Below are 12,701 nucleotides of genomic sequence, written 5' to 3'. Positions count from 1 at the left end.
ACTTGCATTGTTTCAAAATCAGCTTCATGTAGACCTGAGGATTAAATATAATTTCTTTATGTAGTATAGTTGATTATTTTTTACATCTTTCGTACTTCTGCTAATTGATATGTATGACTGGACAGCGCCTATTAGTCGCTGTGTGATTCATTGAGTTATGTCCACAAGTAAGTCAAGTAAATAACGAGCCAATCAGTGAAGTGGTTTCAGTGCTGCTTGGTGCTGCTAGTTCTATTTCTGAAGTAGGTACGGAAATCTGAGAACAGCTGGGCTGAGCCGCGCCGGATTTACTAGTGGAAAACGAATCTGGCTGAGACGGACCGGAACTGAACCGGTTAGAGACCGGCTAGTGGAACAGCTCCTTAAAAAAGCAGGGTCATAGTAATTGGGGCCATATATGTTAACTCATGTCACTGTATTCATATTCAAAACACAGTCAATGAGCAAGAATCTACCATTCTTATCTTTTCCAGCTAAGTTTAGTTTAAACATTATACTTTTGCATTAGACGTAAATGAGGAAAAAAAGACATGACCAACACATTTAGTTCAGAATGTTCTACATCAGTGACGTGTGTTTCCTGAATAAATACTACACTACATGTAATAATTTTCCTCTTTATTGGTGTGTTAATTCCCTTCACATTCCAAGATAAACAGTTTTGATGATTATATGGGAATATTTGAGAAGTGTTATTCATACTATGTGATAAGTGGTGCAATTTCTGAATGCACTGAAGAACATAAGCATTGATCGTACATCCTGAGTCGCTCCTCCACGCCTTTCCTCCCCAAAGAAGAAACAATAAAATAAAAACCCCAGTCTAACAAAAACAGAGACAAACAGTAGGTGGGATATACTTCTTCTCTGCATTGCAGATTCAGTAGTTGCTAAAAGTCTAAAACTAATCAACCTCTATCCATGATGCTAAAATAATCAGCATCATGGAGCAGAAATGCACTTATAACCTCTAATTTTAAATTATAGTGATATTTGCCACACAGTTTAATTTCAAAAACAAAAAAACTGGAAAACTGCCTTCCTGGAGTATGCTATGTTTAATAATATGTTAAATAAAGTCAAAGGGTGGTTGATATAATATAGATCCTGTGGTAGGACTTACCTGGATCCATAAGAAAAGTGATTACACAACAAACTTTAGTTTTCTTGCTGGTGTGAGAAGTCCAGTGCAGTTGCACTCCACAAACCTGGACTCATAGAAAAAGGATCATTTTCCATACCTTTAGACCATTTTCCTTCTATGACATGTGTGTGCAACTTTCCTATTGGTCTCCTTCCAATAAAATACATTGAGATTTGTGGTTTCAATCTGGACACCAATACTGTGCAACTGTTCTCATGTCCTTTTTGAATTAGAAGCATATTGCTTTGTCTTAGGTCTGTGGTTTCGTAGTATTTTTCTGTTTACTTTCTGCCTCAGGCCTTTATGTCTATTTTCAAGCAACTCTTTCTTGAAGTGTGCCTATAGCTTGCTTAAATGTGGCTGAAAATAGACTGACTAGACTGCAGATGACTGAGGAGTTGTTGACTTATTGCTGAATTGATACATTCATAGAAATGTTGCTGTTTTCTGTTCTTTCTGATCTGAATGGTAGGGGAGGTTCAGTATAGTTTTGGGTTAACTATCAGAAGTGCTAATTTCTCCGTTTGCTTCCTTCTGTCCACAGCAAAGCTGTGCTTGTACCTCACACACTGCCACACTATGATACCCACTTGCTGGCTGCTAGGCAACATGGCCTTCTGAATGGGGTGTATTTTTATATCTGTGTGCTCAGGGCTATGGATGTTATGAAGAAGAAAACATTCTTACTGCAGCCTGTTTTCTGCTGCATGCTCAATAGAAAGCCTTTGGTTCAATTATCATTATGCATTATCTTCAGATCAGTTTTATGTTCTTAACATCATAAGATTTGACTTTAAACTTTCTTTGAACTAAATTTTGATAACTGTTTTTTCTATGTGTGTCTGTGCTGGGGAATTTACCTGCATAGTGAATCCTCCCTTGGTAGCTTCAGCATGTGAGTTGATTTAGGGCAGTAAATTAGGGCAAGAGCCTCATTGCAATGCAGCACAGTATATTCTGGCAGCAGTGGGAGTATTTTACTGTAGAGAGTATGACATCATAATCTGATGAGCATTTGATTAGTTATCAGTGAGTGTGAGGATTATGCTGACTAAAAAATAAAAATAAACACTCAGAGGAAATGGTTCAGTTTGGAAATGGTTTAGTCCACTTCCATGGAATTAGTGGAAGCTGGTTGTGGGACTCGATTATCTTTAAAATCTTTTTTTTTTTATTGAAGGGTAATTAATTAATTAATTAGTTAGTTAATTAATTAATTAACTAATTAATTAATTATGTTTTAATGAAAAATACATATTGACAAAATATGCAACACTTTAGTTTTTTTTGCTACTAAATTATTGCATGAATCTAATGTACTCAATCTGTTCTTCAGGTTCTTCAATCATCAGATTGGAGCGAAGTGTTATTCTATCCATCCATTCATTTTTTCAGAGTTTCAGAATCTCCTGATGATTCGTGGAACTTGTTTAGAAATGTGAACAGTGGACCCTGACATTAGCATTGGGGATGTCTGTGCTGCTGCTACATGTTTTTAGCATTGAGATGCTATTTTAGGCTTGAATAGCTTCACTTAAAAGTTAACTCCTTTTAGCACAACTTGATGATGTTTTCTTAGCTTCCCATCAGATGGTTTTTTTAATCAGAAATGAAGCCCCAGTGGGCTGTCACTGTTAGCAAATGTCGCTTGTACGTCAGATTTCAGGTTGAACCAGAAACACAATACAAAGATTCTGGCTCAGGATTTTTGTATGTAAAAAAAAAAAGAAAAAGATTATTATTATTCAATTAACAATCAAAATTGACGCGTTTAAGTCTCAGCGCTAGTTAAAATTTATTGCAATTGAAGCAGTTCATTGCATACTAATATTTTGGTGTACAGTAATACTGCAATAACAGTATACTTGCCATACATTGTGCAGTCCTAGAAAGTTGTATTCTGGACTTTTTTTCTGTTTGTGCTGCTTTTTGGAGCCTTTTCATCTTAGAGTAATTGCCATTTCGACCCGGCAGGAACTAATTTGGATGATTGGAATCAATTATGAAAACCGCATGTTTTTTCTAGAAGGATAACTTTTTTTTTGATTTAACACTTTAAAACATTAAGTAACTAATTAGAGAATAAATATAGCAACCATATTTTTAATTTGACCTCAGAAATTATTTTTCTACCATTTAAAAGAACCTTAAATATGCACGATTGGTACCGTAATCTGCCTTCTTCCTCATTACTCTTCTCTTCCCTCCAATCTGCTCCATACTTTGGATTTGTTAGATTCCAAATACTTCAAACTGAGTTATTTAATACTTTTGGTCATTTGAATAAAACTGGTATTTTATTCAAATTGCTTCTTAGCTTCCGTTGATAATGTACATCATATAATTATAATGTGTACTTATCTGGCTTAATAAACCCGATTGCTTTACTGGGCCCAAGCTGCAGACCAATCACTTTTTCTATTGCAGTGCTAGTGATGAGTGATCTACATTTGTCTCCGTTTGTTTATTGATTTTCGGTAAAGATAGATTATTATTGAAACAGCTGATATTCATTTGCACTGATAAGGTTCAGGATGTCTTTCTGATCACTGATGGATTTTAGCTGGTCTCTTGGCTTCCCATGCCTTTTTCCACTTCCCTTTGTATGTGTTCAGTATTTTTCCTTGTGTCTTTTCACATCATTACACGACTTGATTTCTGAATTTGATTGTTTTGGTTTCTTCTATGTATTGATTATTTGGGTTGTTACCAACAATATCAATATCACCTTTATCACCAATATCACCTGTCATTGTGATAGTATCATATGTTTACTATGACAAACTGTGATGTGTTCAACACTTATTTTACCCTCTGTATATAGCTGAATAAATATTAGGACCCAGAAATAACAGGAGGGTTGTCCACACCTATGCTTTATAGTGCTGGAGGTGATATGCTTCAGTGATCATGTGACTGCTGCCTGGTTTTAAGTCCTTCTCTGAGGTTTTGTTCTGATCTTCTCTCTGTGTCGCAGCTCCCCATCCTGGCCTCCTCTGTTGTCAGTCTTTATTTTCTGGAGCTGACTGATATTTTCCAGCCAGTGCATTCTGGGTATACTTGTAATGACCGCAGCTTGTCGTTGCCCTACATCCTGCCCAGACAGGAAGTCTGCCCACTCCCTTTGCTCTTCAGCTTGGCCTTTGCAGCTCCAACAGTCACAGTAAGTTTCACAGACATCACATTTTGTTAATGAATTTCAGACACTGAAATTGAATCTGGTCTTATTAATGAACTATCAAAACAGATATACTGAAATTCTTATCTGAGGGCTGTAGCAACACACCAGTCAGATGAATTTATCACAGTGAAAAAAATACAGGCCATTTATAAATTGTGAGATGAATCTCATATTAGCTTGGGTTTGTAAGTTAAGTTGCTTTTAATCCCTAATGTCAGTGTGATCATGTAATTAACCACTCAGTTACACATCACTTTCAGTTTTCATATTGTTTATTTCAATCAATCAATAATTTTGCTAATGATCCTCTAACAGTAATCTTTCCTTTATTTTTATATCCTAAACACCAATAGCTTTTTAATCAGTATTTTTATTTTTCTTCAATGCTGAAATTGAAAAACCAACAACAATGTGTTATTAAATGCAGAATTAATGAAAACATTAAACTTTAAAAATGAGTGAGAAACTGCCAAACTGCCAATGTTGGGAAAATGGTTGATCTATTCCCACTAAATTATTGTAGGTTCTGTTCACCAGCAAAGAAAGTGTGATTTTTAAAAAATGGTGCATAAAGCAAATACATACTGTACAAACACATTAAATGTCTGATGCATATGAATCCATATGTAGTTTTCCCAGTACTTTATCACAGATAACAATTAATTTGTCAGCAATTTACATTGTCTGCCATCTTTGAAGTTAGTTATTAAATGATAAGAAAAAAACAGTTCCAAAAATCTGTCACGTTCTAAAAAATACATTTCATCCTAGATTAGCCATTTCTGTTTCCACCTCACTGGAGCTTTTATGTTTAGAACAAGATGGGATTCATGTCCTTGTCTGGAAATGTATCTCACTGTCAGATGTTGTACTAACTGTGTTTCTATTACAAACATGCGCAAATATTTGTCTATTTCCTGCTAATGTTGAAAAAGTACAATTTTGGGATTGCGTTGTTTCCATTAAATAATAAATTTAATTAAATTCACATGTGAATAAGCTTGCGCAGTGCTGCCATTAAAAATCATGGCAGGACTGAATGCAAACAGTTACATGATATATATTCATAATTCAGTCATGGCGTTTGTCATCATCTGTCAGAGGAAACGTTGGAGCGCTACGTGTGCGGCATTTTGGGAAGTTGTCAGTGAATTTATAGAAGAGCTATGGATTGTTGAGAATTAATAATTCTGTGTTTTCCTTTTATTTAGCCGTCAAAGCTAAGATTACAGGGTACTTGGAGCTAGGTAGCGCCCTCTTTGGGGCATAGCTCAGAGAAAGGGCAACAAATGGAATGGGAAACTCTTGTGGGATGCCATTTTGACTGTTAGCTCTTAAAGGTAGCAGGTCATAATGGACCAGCTGTATTTTGGTATTAATAAATGGAATTCATGAATTCAACTCACCGACTCTTCTGTAACGTCATACATCAAGAACTCTGCATGGAGAACGGATAATTCTCCACAGGACTCAACATGTTCAAATGACACATAACTTTTTATGATCGGTGTGATTCTGTGAGTTCTGGTGGAGCCAGCTGCCTGAAAAAAACAAAAACAAGCCATCTTCCTCCTACGACTTCCTGCTGTCTTCTTCGTGGTTTTTGCCAGTAGTAACAGCCAGTTGTTGTTCATGTGACTTGTGATGCAAAAAAGTGTTTCCATTGTAGTTCTGCAAAATACACCTACTTCAATATGGCTGAAAAGCACCTCATCCTAGTGCAAAAAACTTTTTATTGAAAAATGTATTTTATTTTATTTTTTTAATTGCCATATTTCCATTAAGCAAATTTATTTTCGTAATTTCAATTTCTGCAATTTTATGGTTAATGGAAATGCAGCAACTGGTAACTACTATTTGTTTGTTAAACTATTTAAGTAGTCATTTAGAATAGTTTTTCAAATGAGTCTGAAATATTGGTGGATTTCAGTGAATCATGGGGGGTTGTGAAATACATGAAGGTCCATGCATTCCTACAAACAAACAAAATATTTACATCTGCAATCAAACGTCTTACACCACTCAGGGTTTATTTTATTTTTTTTTTATCTTAGCAGTTTAGTTTGTCAGTAGCTGTAAAAGTCTGGTTTGCCAACTCTTTTGTGCTGTAGATCCTGATAGGAGAAGCCATCCTGTACTGCTATCTGTCCAGGAGGTCGTCAACCACTCAGACTGAAGCTAACATCAACGCCGCAGGCTGTAATTTCAACTCCTACATTCGCAGAGCTGTCCGCTTTATAGGTGGGAGAATATATGCCTTGTACCACAACAGATTAGAAACATCTCCATAGTGTCTGTAAGAAACATAAAACCAGCAGCTCATCACCAAGCTGCTGTTTTCCAGTGTGAGAGGATATGATGGCAAGCAGAACAACTGAAGAAAGCAAAACGACTACAAAATATGTGTATTAATCTGTAGGTGTAGACGTTGTACATTAACGTATGATTATTAACACAAGCATGCTTTGAACGGGCTCTGTTGCATAGGCGTCCATATCTTTGGCCTGTGTGTGACGGCTCTGATAACGGACATCCTCCAGCTGTCCACTGGGCAGCATGCGCCCTACTGGCTGGATGTGTGCAAACCCAACTTGACCCACATTAACATGTCGAGCTGTGATGAAGCCTTCATTCTGGAGGATATCTGTTCCGGACCGGACCTCGGACTCATCAACGCTGGGAGGTGAGGCTCAATGAGCCACTCAGGATGTCAGCGGATGCTTGTGGGAGTGTGAAGATTATTTTTCGAGTTCATCGTCTTGGTAGTCGCACCGACTCACATAGGGTTCAATTTTGTCATCACAGTTTTTTGTGACCTCTTTGTTCTCAGTTCACTAATGGCCATATAAAGAAAATTCAAAATCAAATCAATTGTTGTGTTCCACATTATATACTTCTTTTTGTATATGTGCATATGCATTGAACAGAGATACCCAAAACAATTTTCTCCCAGATCAGGTTTCCTCAGTCGATGCCTTAACAAGAGATGGTAGTAAGGGTTCATGCAGTGACAATACATTCAGACGGGACAAGTCTATTCATTTTGATCCGTCAGCCAGTCGTCATAATTATCTTCTTAAAATCAAGAATACTCTCTGAGCTGGATTGAAAATCAACTGGTCATCACCATTAATAGTGGGACCATTGCTTTTCAGGTTTGGGTCTTGGGTAAACATTTTACTGAAAGCCTTTCTGTAACATCAGAATGGCTGGTGTTGATATTTCTTTGGTTCTAATGAGAAGTCGATTTCATTGTTAGAAGCTCCACTAAAGGAAAAACAGCTTACACAAATTGGAACTGCTACCCTGATTACACACTGCTCTTATAGCACATCACAGCTAACATGGAAGTAAATGCTAGTTTTAACATTCTTGGATCTTTTCCAAGAATGTTATCTATATTTAGATATTTTTAAAAAGCTACTCGGGTTTATCTCATTATTTTTGGGAATAGGAACATTCAAATTATTTGTTGATCTGGACATGAGATACTTTTCGGTAGATATTTGTTCAATTAAATTAAATTCAGTTTTTTTAACATAGCGCCTATCTACAACAGATGTCGTCTCAAGGCGCTTCATAGAAAAAAAGTCTTTTTAATCCAATTATACAGACAGATTGAAATCAATTGCATATATTCAAAAGGGCTGAAAAGTGTCCTACTTACCCAGCAGATTGGTTCAAGTTATTGATTTGATGCAATCAGCATTCACTCCTCCTGAATGAGCATGTGGCCACAGTGGACAGTTGGTGTCATTGCAGCAATCCCTCATGCTGAGCATCAGTATTTCTGGATAAAAATAGCTGAGTAACATCAGGATAATAGTGGAAATTTATCCAACTTAGCCTTGGGCTGTTTCCTTGATCACTACAATATGTTCAGGCCTTTATAATGCAAGGATCAACTGGATCAAATGCAGCTACAAGAGGATTTATTATCAACATGAACAAACTAATCATCAGGACACGAAGTAGCAACAACTGTGTGTTAAACAATGTAATGTGTTTTCACCAATCCAGGCCAAAGCTACATTTTAAACCACACTAAAGAGGCATAATGTGTCATGATGTGTGGTTAAGAGATGGTGAGATGCATTGGACCCAGGTTATGGTGAAATTTGTAGTTTTAATGATGACAACTGGAATAACTCAAAACAGGCACTGGGGAGACACAGGGTACCACGACAAATGACAGAACAGACAGGACCCAACAAGGAAACAAGAGACACAGGTGGATTTAAATACACAGAGTGTAATCAGGGGAACAAGACACAGCTGGGATCAATCAAGGTTAGACGGGACAACACGGAAACTCAACAGAACAGAGAAACCTAAATTAACACCGGAAAAAACAAATCCTCATGTAATTTGGCCTTCACTGATATTCTTTTACATGCTGCATTTATTAAACACCTGCTAGTGCAGTGTTGCCATACACATAATCATCCAAGTTTCTTTGAAAGTCACATTCCTCTTTTAGATAAATACTCAGGGTTGTCCTTGGCTGTGTGAACATGGTGCAGAACACTCAGCTTTCCTTGCTTTTTGTCTTTTAGGAAGTCTTTTCCATCCCAGCATGCCACACTGGCTGCCTTTGCTGCCGTCTACATCTCTGTAAGTAGTCTTTGCACTTTCATATGTGCAGAGTGAAGCAAGGAAATGCTGAACTCTGTCATTATTGTTAAAAAATGATCAGAAATAAGTGGTACACTTGTAACCATGTCTCTTAGATGTACTTCAACACAGTGCTGACAGACTCAGCCAAGCTACTGAAGCCTCTGCTGGTTTTCTCTTTCGTCATGCTGGCCATCCTGGCCGGATTGACCCGGATCATTCAGTTCAGAAACCACCCCGTGGATGTGTACTGTGGCTGGTTACTGGGAGCTGCCATCGCTGTTTATTTGGTAAAAGCCATGTTTCAGTATTGAGAGAATATACTTTAATTTGATAGAAGGGAGTCAGTCAATAGCACACACCACAAGGCCGCCAGTACCAGTCAAGGTTGACTGGTACTCTCTTGTCTTTGTTGCTCTAGTTATGGCTGATTTTAATATTAAATCTGAATGTGAACAACATGCTGAGGCAACATATCTCAAAATGAATTGTTTGATTCAGTTCCTGGCTGATGGTTTTTGGTTCAGTTCATATTTCTTTACACTTGTTTCATCAACACTAGCAAGATAATAAATATCAACTTAAGGAGGTTAGGGAGAGCTTAATGCTGGCTGCTGATCCATCCCTCTGCCCATTTAGAAGGGCGAACTGAAACTGGGAGCTGGTAGTCTGTGTCTTGTTTGTTCCACTGAGCTGTATGACACAGGTTGGTGCATTCAGTACATTACTTTGTCTTTCCATTGTAAAAAGTGACCTATGCCGCTTCATTCCTGGGCTCCCTTCAGCTGCAGCTCCATAACACAGCGGTACTGGACAGTTGGAGTGGATCTCTGGGTGTCACACAACTCAGTCCATTGATTGGGAGACAGCATGAGACATTCTAGTGCGCCACCTTTTTCTGAGTATAACGCTTCATTAGACTTTTAGGTTTAACTCCACCTGCCCAACTGGCAGTAGAAATGCTCTCCCGAGGAAGGAGGACCATACTAATGTATGGTCTTAACATTACATTGTCTTAACACTAATGTGTTGGCCTTTTGTAAATTACTATTTTAGTAATCTGTCAATTATTCTGATGATTAATCAAGTAATTGAATACAATACATTTATAAAATAAAATGTTGGTAAATATTTTATCCATATTTTATTGGTAAAATATTACAGTATTTTACTGTAATATTACAGTAAAATATTACAGTATCAATATCAGATATCAAGAGCGGCCCAATTTTTCATATTTGAGCATCCCTAACAATTACTTTTTAGTAGTTTAGACAATTAAAAAGTAACAATAGCAGCTCACTTTTTAAATTAACCTAGACAAAAATCATAAAAATTTGAAGTTATATTTAATTTAACAGATTCACAAAGACACTTCTAAAAAATTGTCTACACTTCAGTTTTTAGTTTATGTATTCATCTTCAGTCAATTTAATAACTGAACTCTCACTTTGCACAGCCATTTATAGCTTCTTTGTTTATATCTGTATATGTATACAGGTGAGTCTCTGCTTCACCTGTATCCATACACCTGCCAGACTCTTCACTGCCGTTTGCTCCAAACTGGTCACGAAGCAGCAGCAGCTCTGGAGGAAAAAGTCTGTTGTATTCCAGGCATCATGCCAGTCATTTTAAGGATGCCTATTGGTCGTCCCATAAATGATTAAAAACCCGGACATTATCATTAGTCAATAAAAGTCTCCTGGATCAAACTTGAAAATTGGACACTACACTGCTAGCACTTAGCATTCATCAACAACTCATAGGCAGAAGTGAGAGCATAGCACAATACAAATAATAATCACCGGCCGGAACACGGTGCACTAAATAGTAAATCATTGTCAAGTTTTTGTTCTCTCTAAACCACCTCAGCTTCTGCCCAAACTTGAAAAAGCTTCCTTCCCTCAAAGAAATGCAGGAACCACTCATCTCAGCAACATCTTTTATTTATCTTTTCTTTTTATCTTTAGATTATTTCAATTGACAGTGCAAGACCACCATGACTTCACATATGCAGTCAGAATAGTCACAGAGCAGGTTGAAAACCTACAAACAAATGGAAAAAAATCAATTACAGATCACAATGAACTAATTAACTAGTTTTCCAGGTAATGTTAATCTACTTTTAAGTTAACAGTGAATGAACAAACAAATAAAATATATTCCAAACACATAAAACCCATTGAATCACAAGGCTAATTTGGTCTTCTGAATGCAGATTAAATGATATAAACTGTGCATAATGTCCCGTTCCTACCAGTGGTGTCTTTGTGGAAGCTTGAAGCTGAGGCTCTTTGTCTGCAGAGATCATTGTGAGCACAGGTGTGCCAAGTTACCTTATAGACTTCAGATGGGCCTGAGTGGAAGGGATGGGTGCGCTTGATTCTCTGTGATGTGTGTGGCAGTTGGGTGGAGATAGTAAATGCACTCACAAGTGTACCATTTGCTGTTTTAACTTGACAAACATAATTTAACTAAGTGTCGAGGCAGATAATTTCCTCTAGTAACACCAGTTGTTACTAGTGGAAACACAAAGTGTTGGTGCGTAACAAGTTCTATCACCATTTAAGCACTGGAACCAGTTTCCCTCAAACAGTTGTTTCCAATTGTTCCAATTTTTGTACATGAACCCTTTCACACTGAACATACTTGTATTTAAATTTGATATGATATTGATAGGTTTTCTATCTATTATCACACCTGCAGCCACTCTCACTCACCTCAGTAGCATCACTTGAAAGTTGGTGAGCTCTACATGTAGCAGCAGAAAGGTTGGCTTACTTTGAACATTTGAGCTTTATCAGGGCAAACAAAAATCTTCTGTATGAAGGATTGCTACAAAGTCAACGACACCAAGCAAGTGATTGTTGCTACGTGACTTGATGCAATAATCGTCTGGATTTCCTTATATAGAAACTTTAACCTAATTTCAATGATAAAATGAAATTGATGTGCTTTTTGAAAACTAGGATCAGTTGGAATGTTTGTTTGATTGAATTGATTTTAAACCTTATGCCCACTTTTCATTTTTTTTATGTTTGTGTTCTTTGAACTGTTTTGCACTGGATGTTGGTCACATTATATGCAAAAAAAGACTTTAATAACAGTATCCTGTTCGTTTAATTTTTTTTTACATCACAAAATCCTGGCATTTTAACAGAGGTGTGGGACATAACTAACTAGAAACAGTCTGATGTGTATTTCCTTGAAAATGTAGATCTTACCTCTAAGACTTCCAAAAGACTACTAACATTTTAAAATCTAGTCTGTTAAATTTCAGTGAATGTGAAAATATATGGCCTTTCAGTCTTCCTTACATGGTAGCAGTGCCCAGAGTACTGTTGCCTATGTTGCGTTCAAGAAATGAACAAAGAAAAAAAAACTGTGCACATAGCATGTACAGGCCTCACATCATGAGACCTGCACATGAGCTACAAGAACAGAAAAATGATAAAATCCAGCAAACACTTGGGACTCCCTCTAAGATGCCTTTAACTTCCTATTTTAATAATTCAATTACCAAATATTCATTAAAATGCATTAATAGTTTCAGTAGAAACCATCTTTTCACTACAGTTGAAACAAATATTTATGGTCCTTTTTATGTCCCTCTTGGGGTTACAATTAATCAGCACCAAGGAAAATGATTGCTGTTCCTGCATTGGCTGCTTTGCAAATACAGGCAGTAGTGTACTAGAAGCATTGTGCAGAGGTATTTCAGCTTTCCAACCTGCATTTTCTAAGGCATTTTCAGACATGCCT

At 37.0% G+C, this 12,701-nt stretch overlaps 1 protein-coding gene and 2 long non-coding RNA genes across 5 annotated transcripts in view; 2 read left to right on the top strand and 1 right to left on the bottom strand.

Moving 5' to 3' along the window:
* Window positions 1–12,701, top strand: part of LOC103156342 (phospholipid phosphatase-related protein type 4-like) — a 39,330-nt gene that overhangs the window by 3,796 nt on the left and 22,833 nt on the right. For 2 of the 3 annotated variants that reach the window (XR_001659663.1, XM_007578341.2), the window contains exons 2-6: window positions 4,122–4,307; window positions 6,437–6,566; window positions 6,813–7,008; window positions 8,882–8,939; window positions 9,056–9,229. Coding sequence is in view for 2 of the 3 variants with exons in the window: in XM_007578341.2 (XP_007578403.1) it covers window positions 4,122–4,307; window positions 6,437–6,566; window positions 6,813–7,008; window positions 8,882–8,939; window positions 9,056–9,229 (744 nt within the window). In the remaining variant the exon portion in view is untranslated. The remainder of the gene's footprint in view (window positions 1–4,121; window positions 4,308–6,436; window positions 6,567–6,812; window positions 7,009–8,881; window positions 8,940–9,055; window positions 9,230–12,701) is intronic. The other variant, XM_016664277.1, reaches the window with a different exon arrangement.
* LOC107833888 (uncharacterized) overlaps window positions 1–12,701 on the bottom strand; it is a 24,501-nt gene that overhangs the window by 2,932 nt on the left and 8,868 nt on the right. Inside the window, exon 2 of the long non-coding RNA XR_001659664.1 lies at window positions 1,706–1,713. This is a non-coding gene — a long non-coding RNA (uncharacterized LOC107833888). The remainder of the gene's footprint in view (window positions 1–1,705; window positions 1,714–12,701) is intronic.
* LOC107833889 (uncharacterized) lies at window positions 10,074–12,701 on the top strand. Its single transcript, XR_001659665.1, has 2 exons — window positions 10,074–10,925; window positions 10,966–12,701. It is a non-coding gene; the product is annotated as an uncharacterized LOC107833889 (long non-coding RNA).

This window comes from Poecilia formosa, unplaced genomic scaffold (assembly GCF_000485575.1).
Source record: "Poecilia formosa unplaced genomic scaffold, Poecilia_formosa-5.1.2 Scaffold475, whole genome shotgun sequence".
NCBI classification, from domain to species: Eukaryota; Metazoa; Chordata; class Actinopteri; order Cyprinodontiformes; family Poeciliidae; genus Poecilia; species Poecilia formosa.
This window is presented reverse-complemented; position numbering and strand designations above follow the sequence as displayed.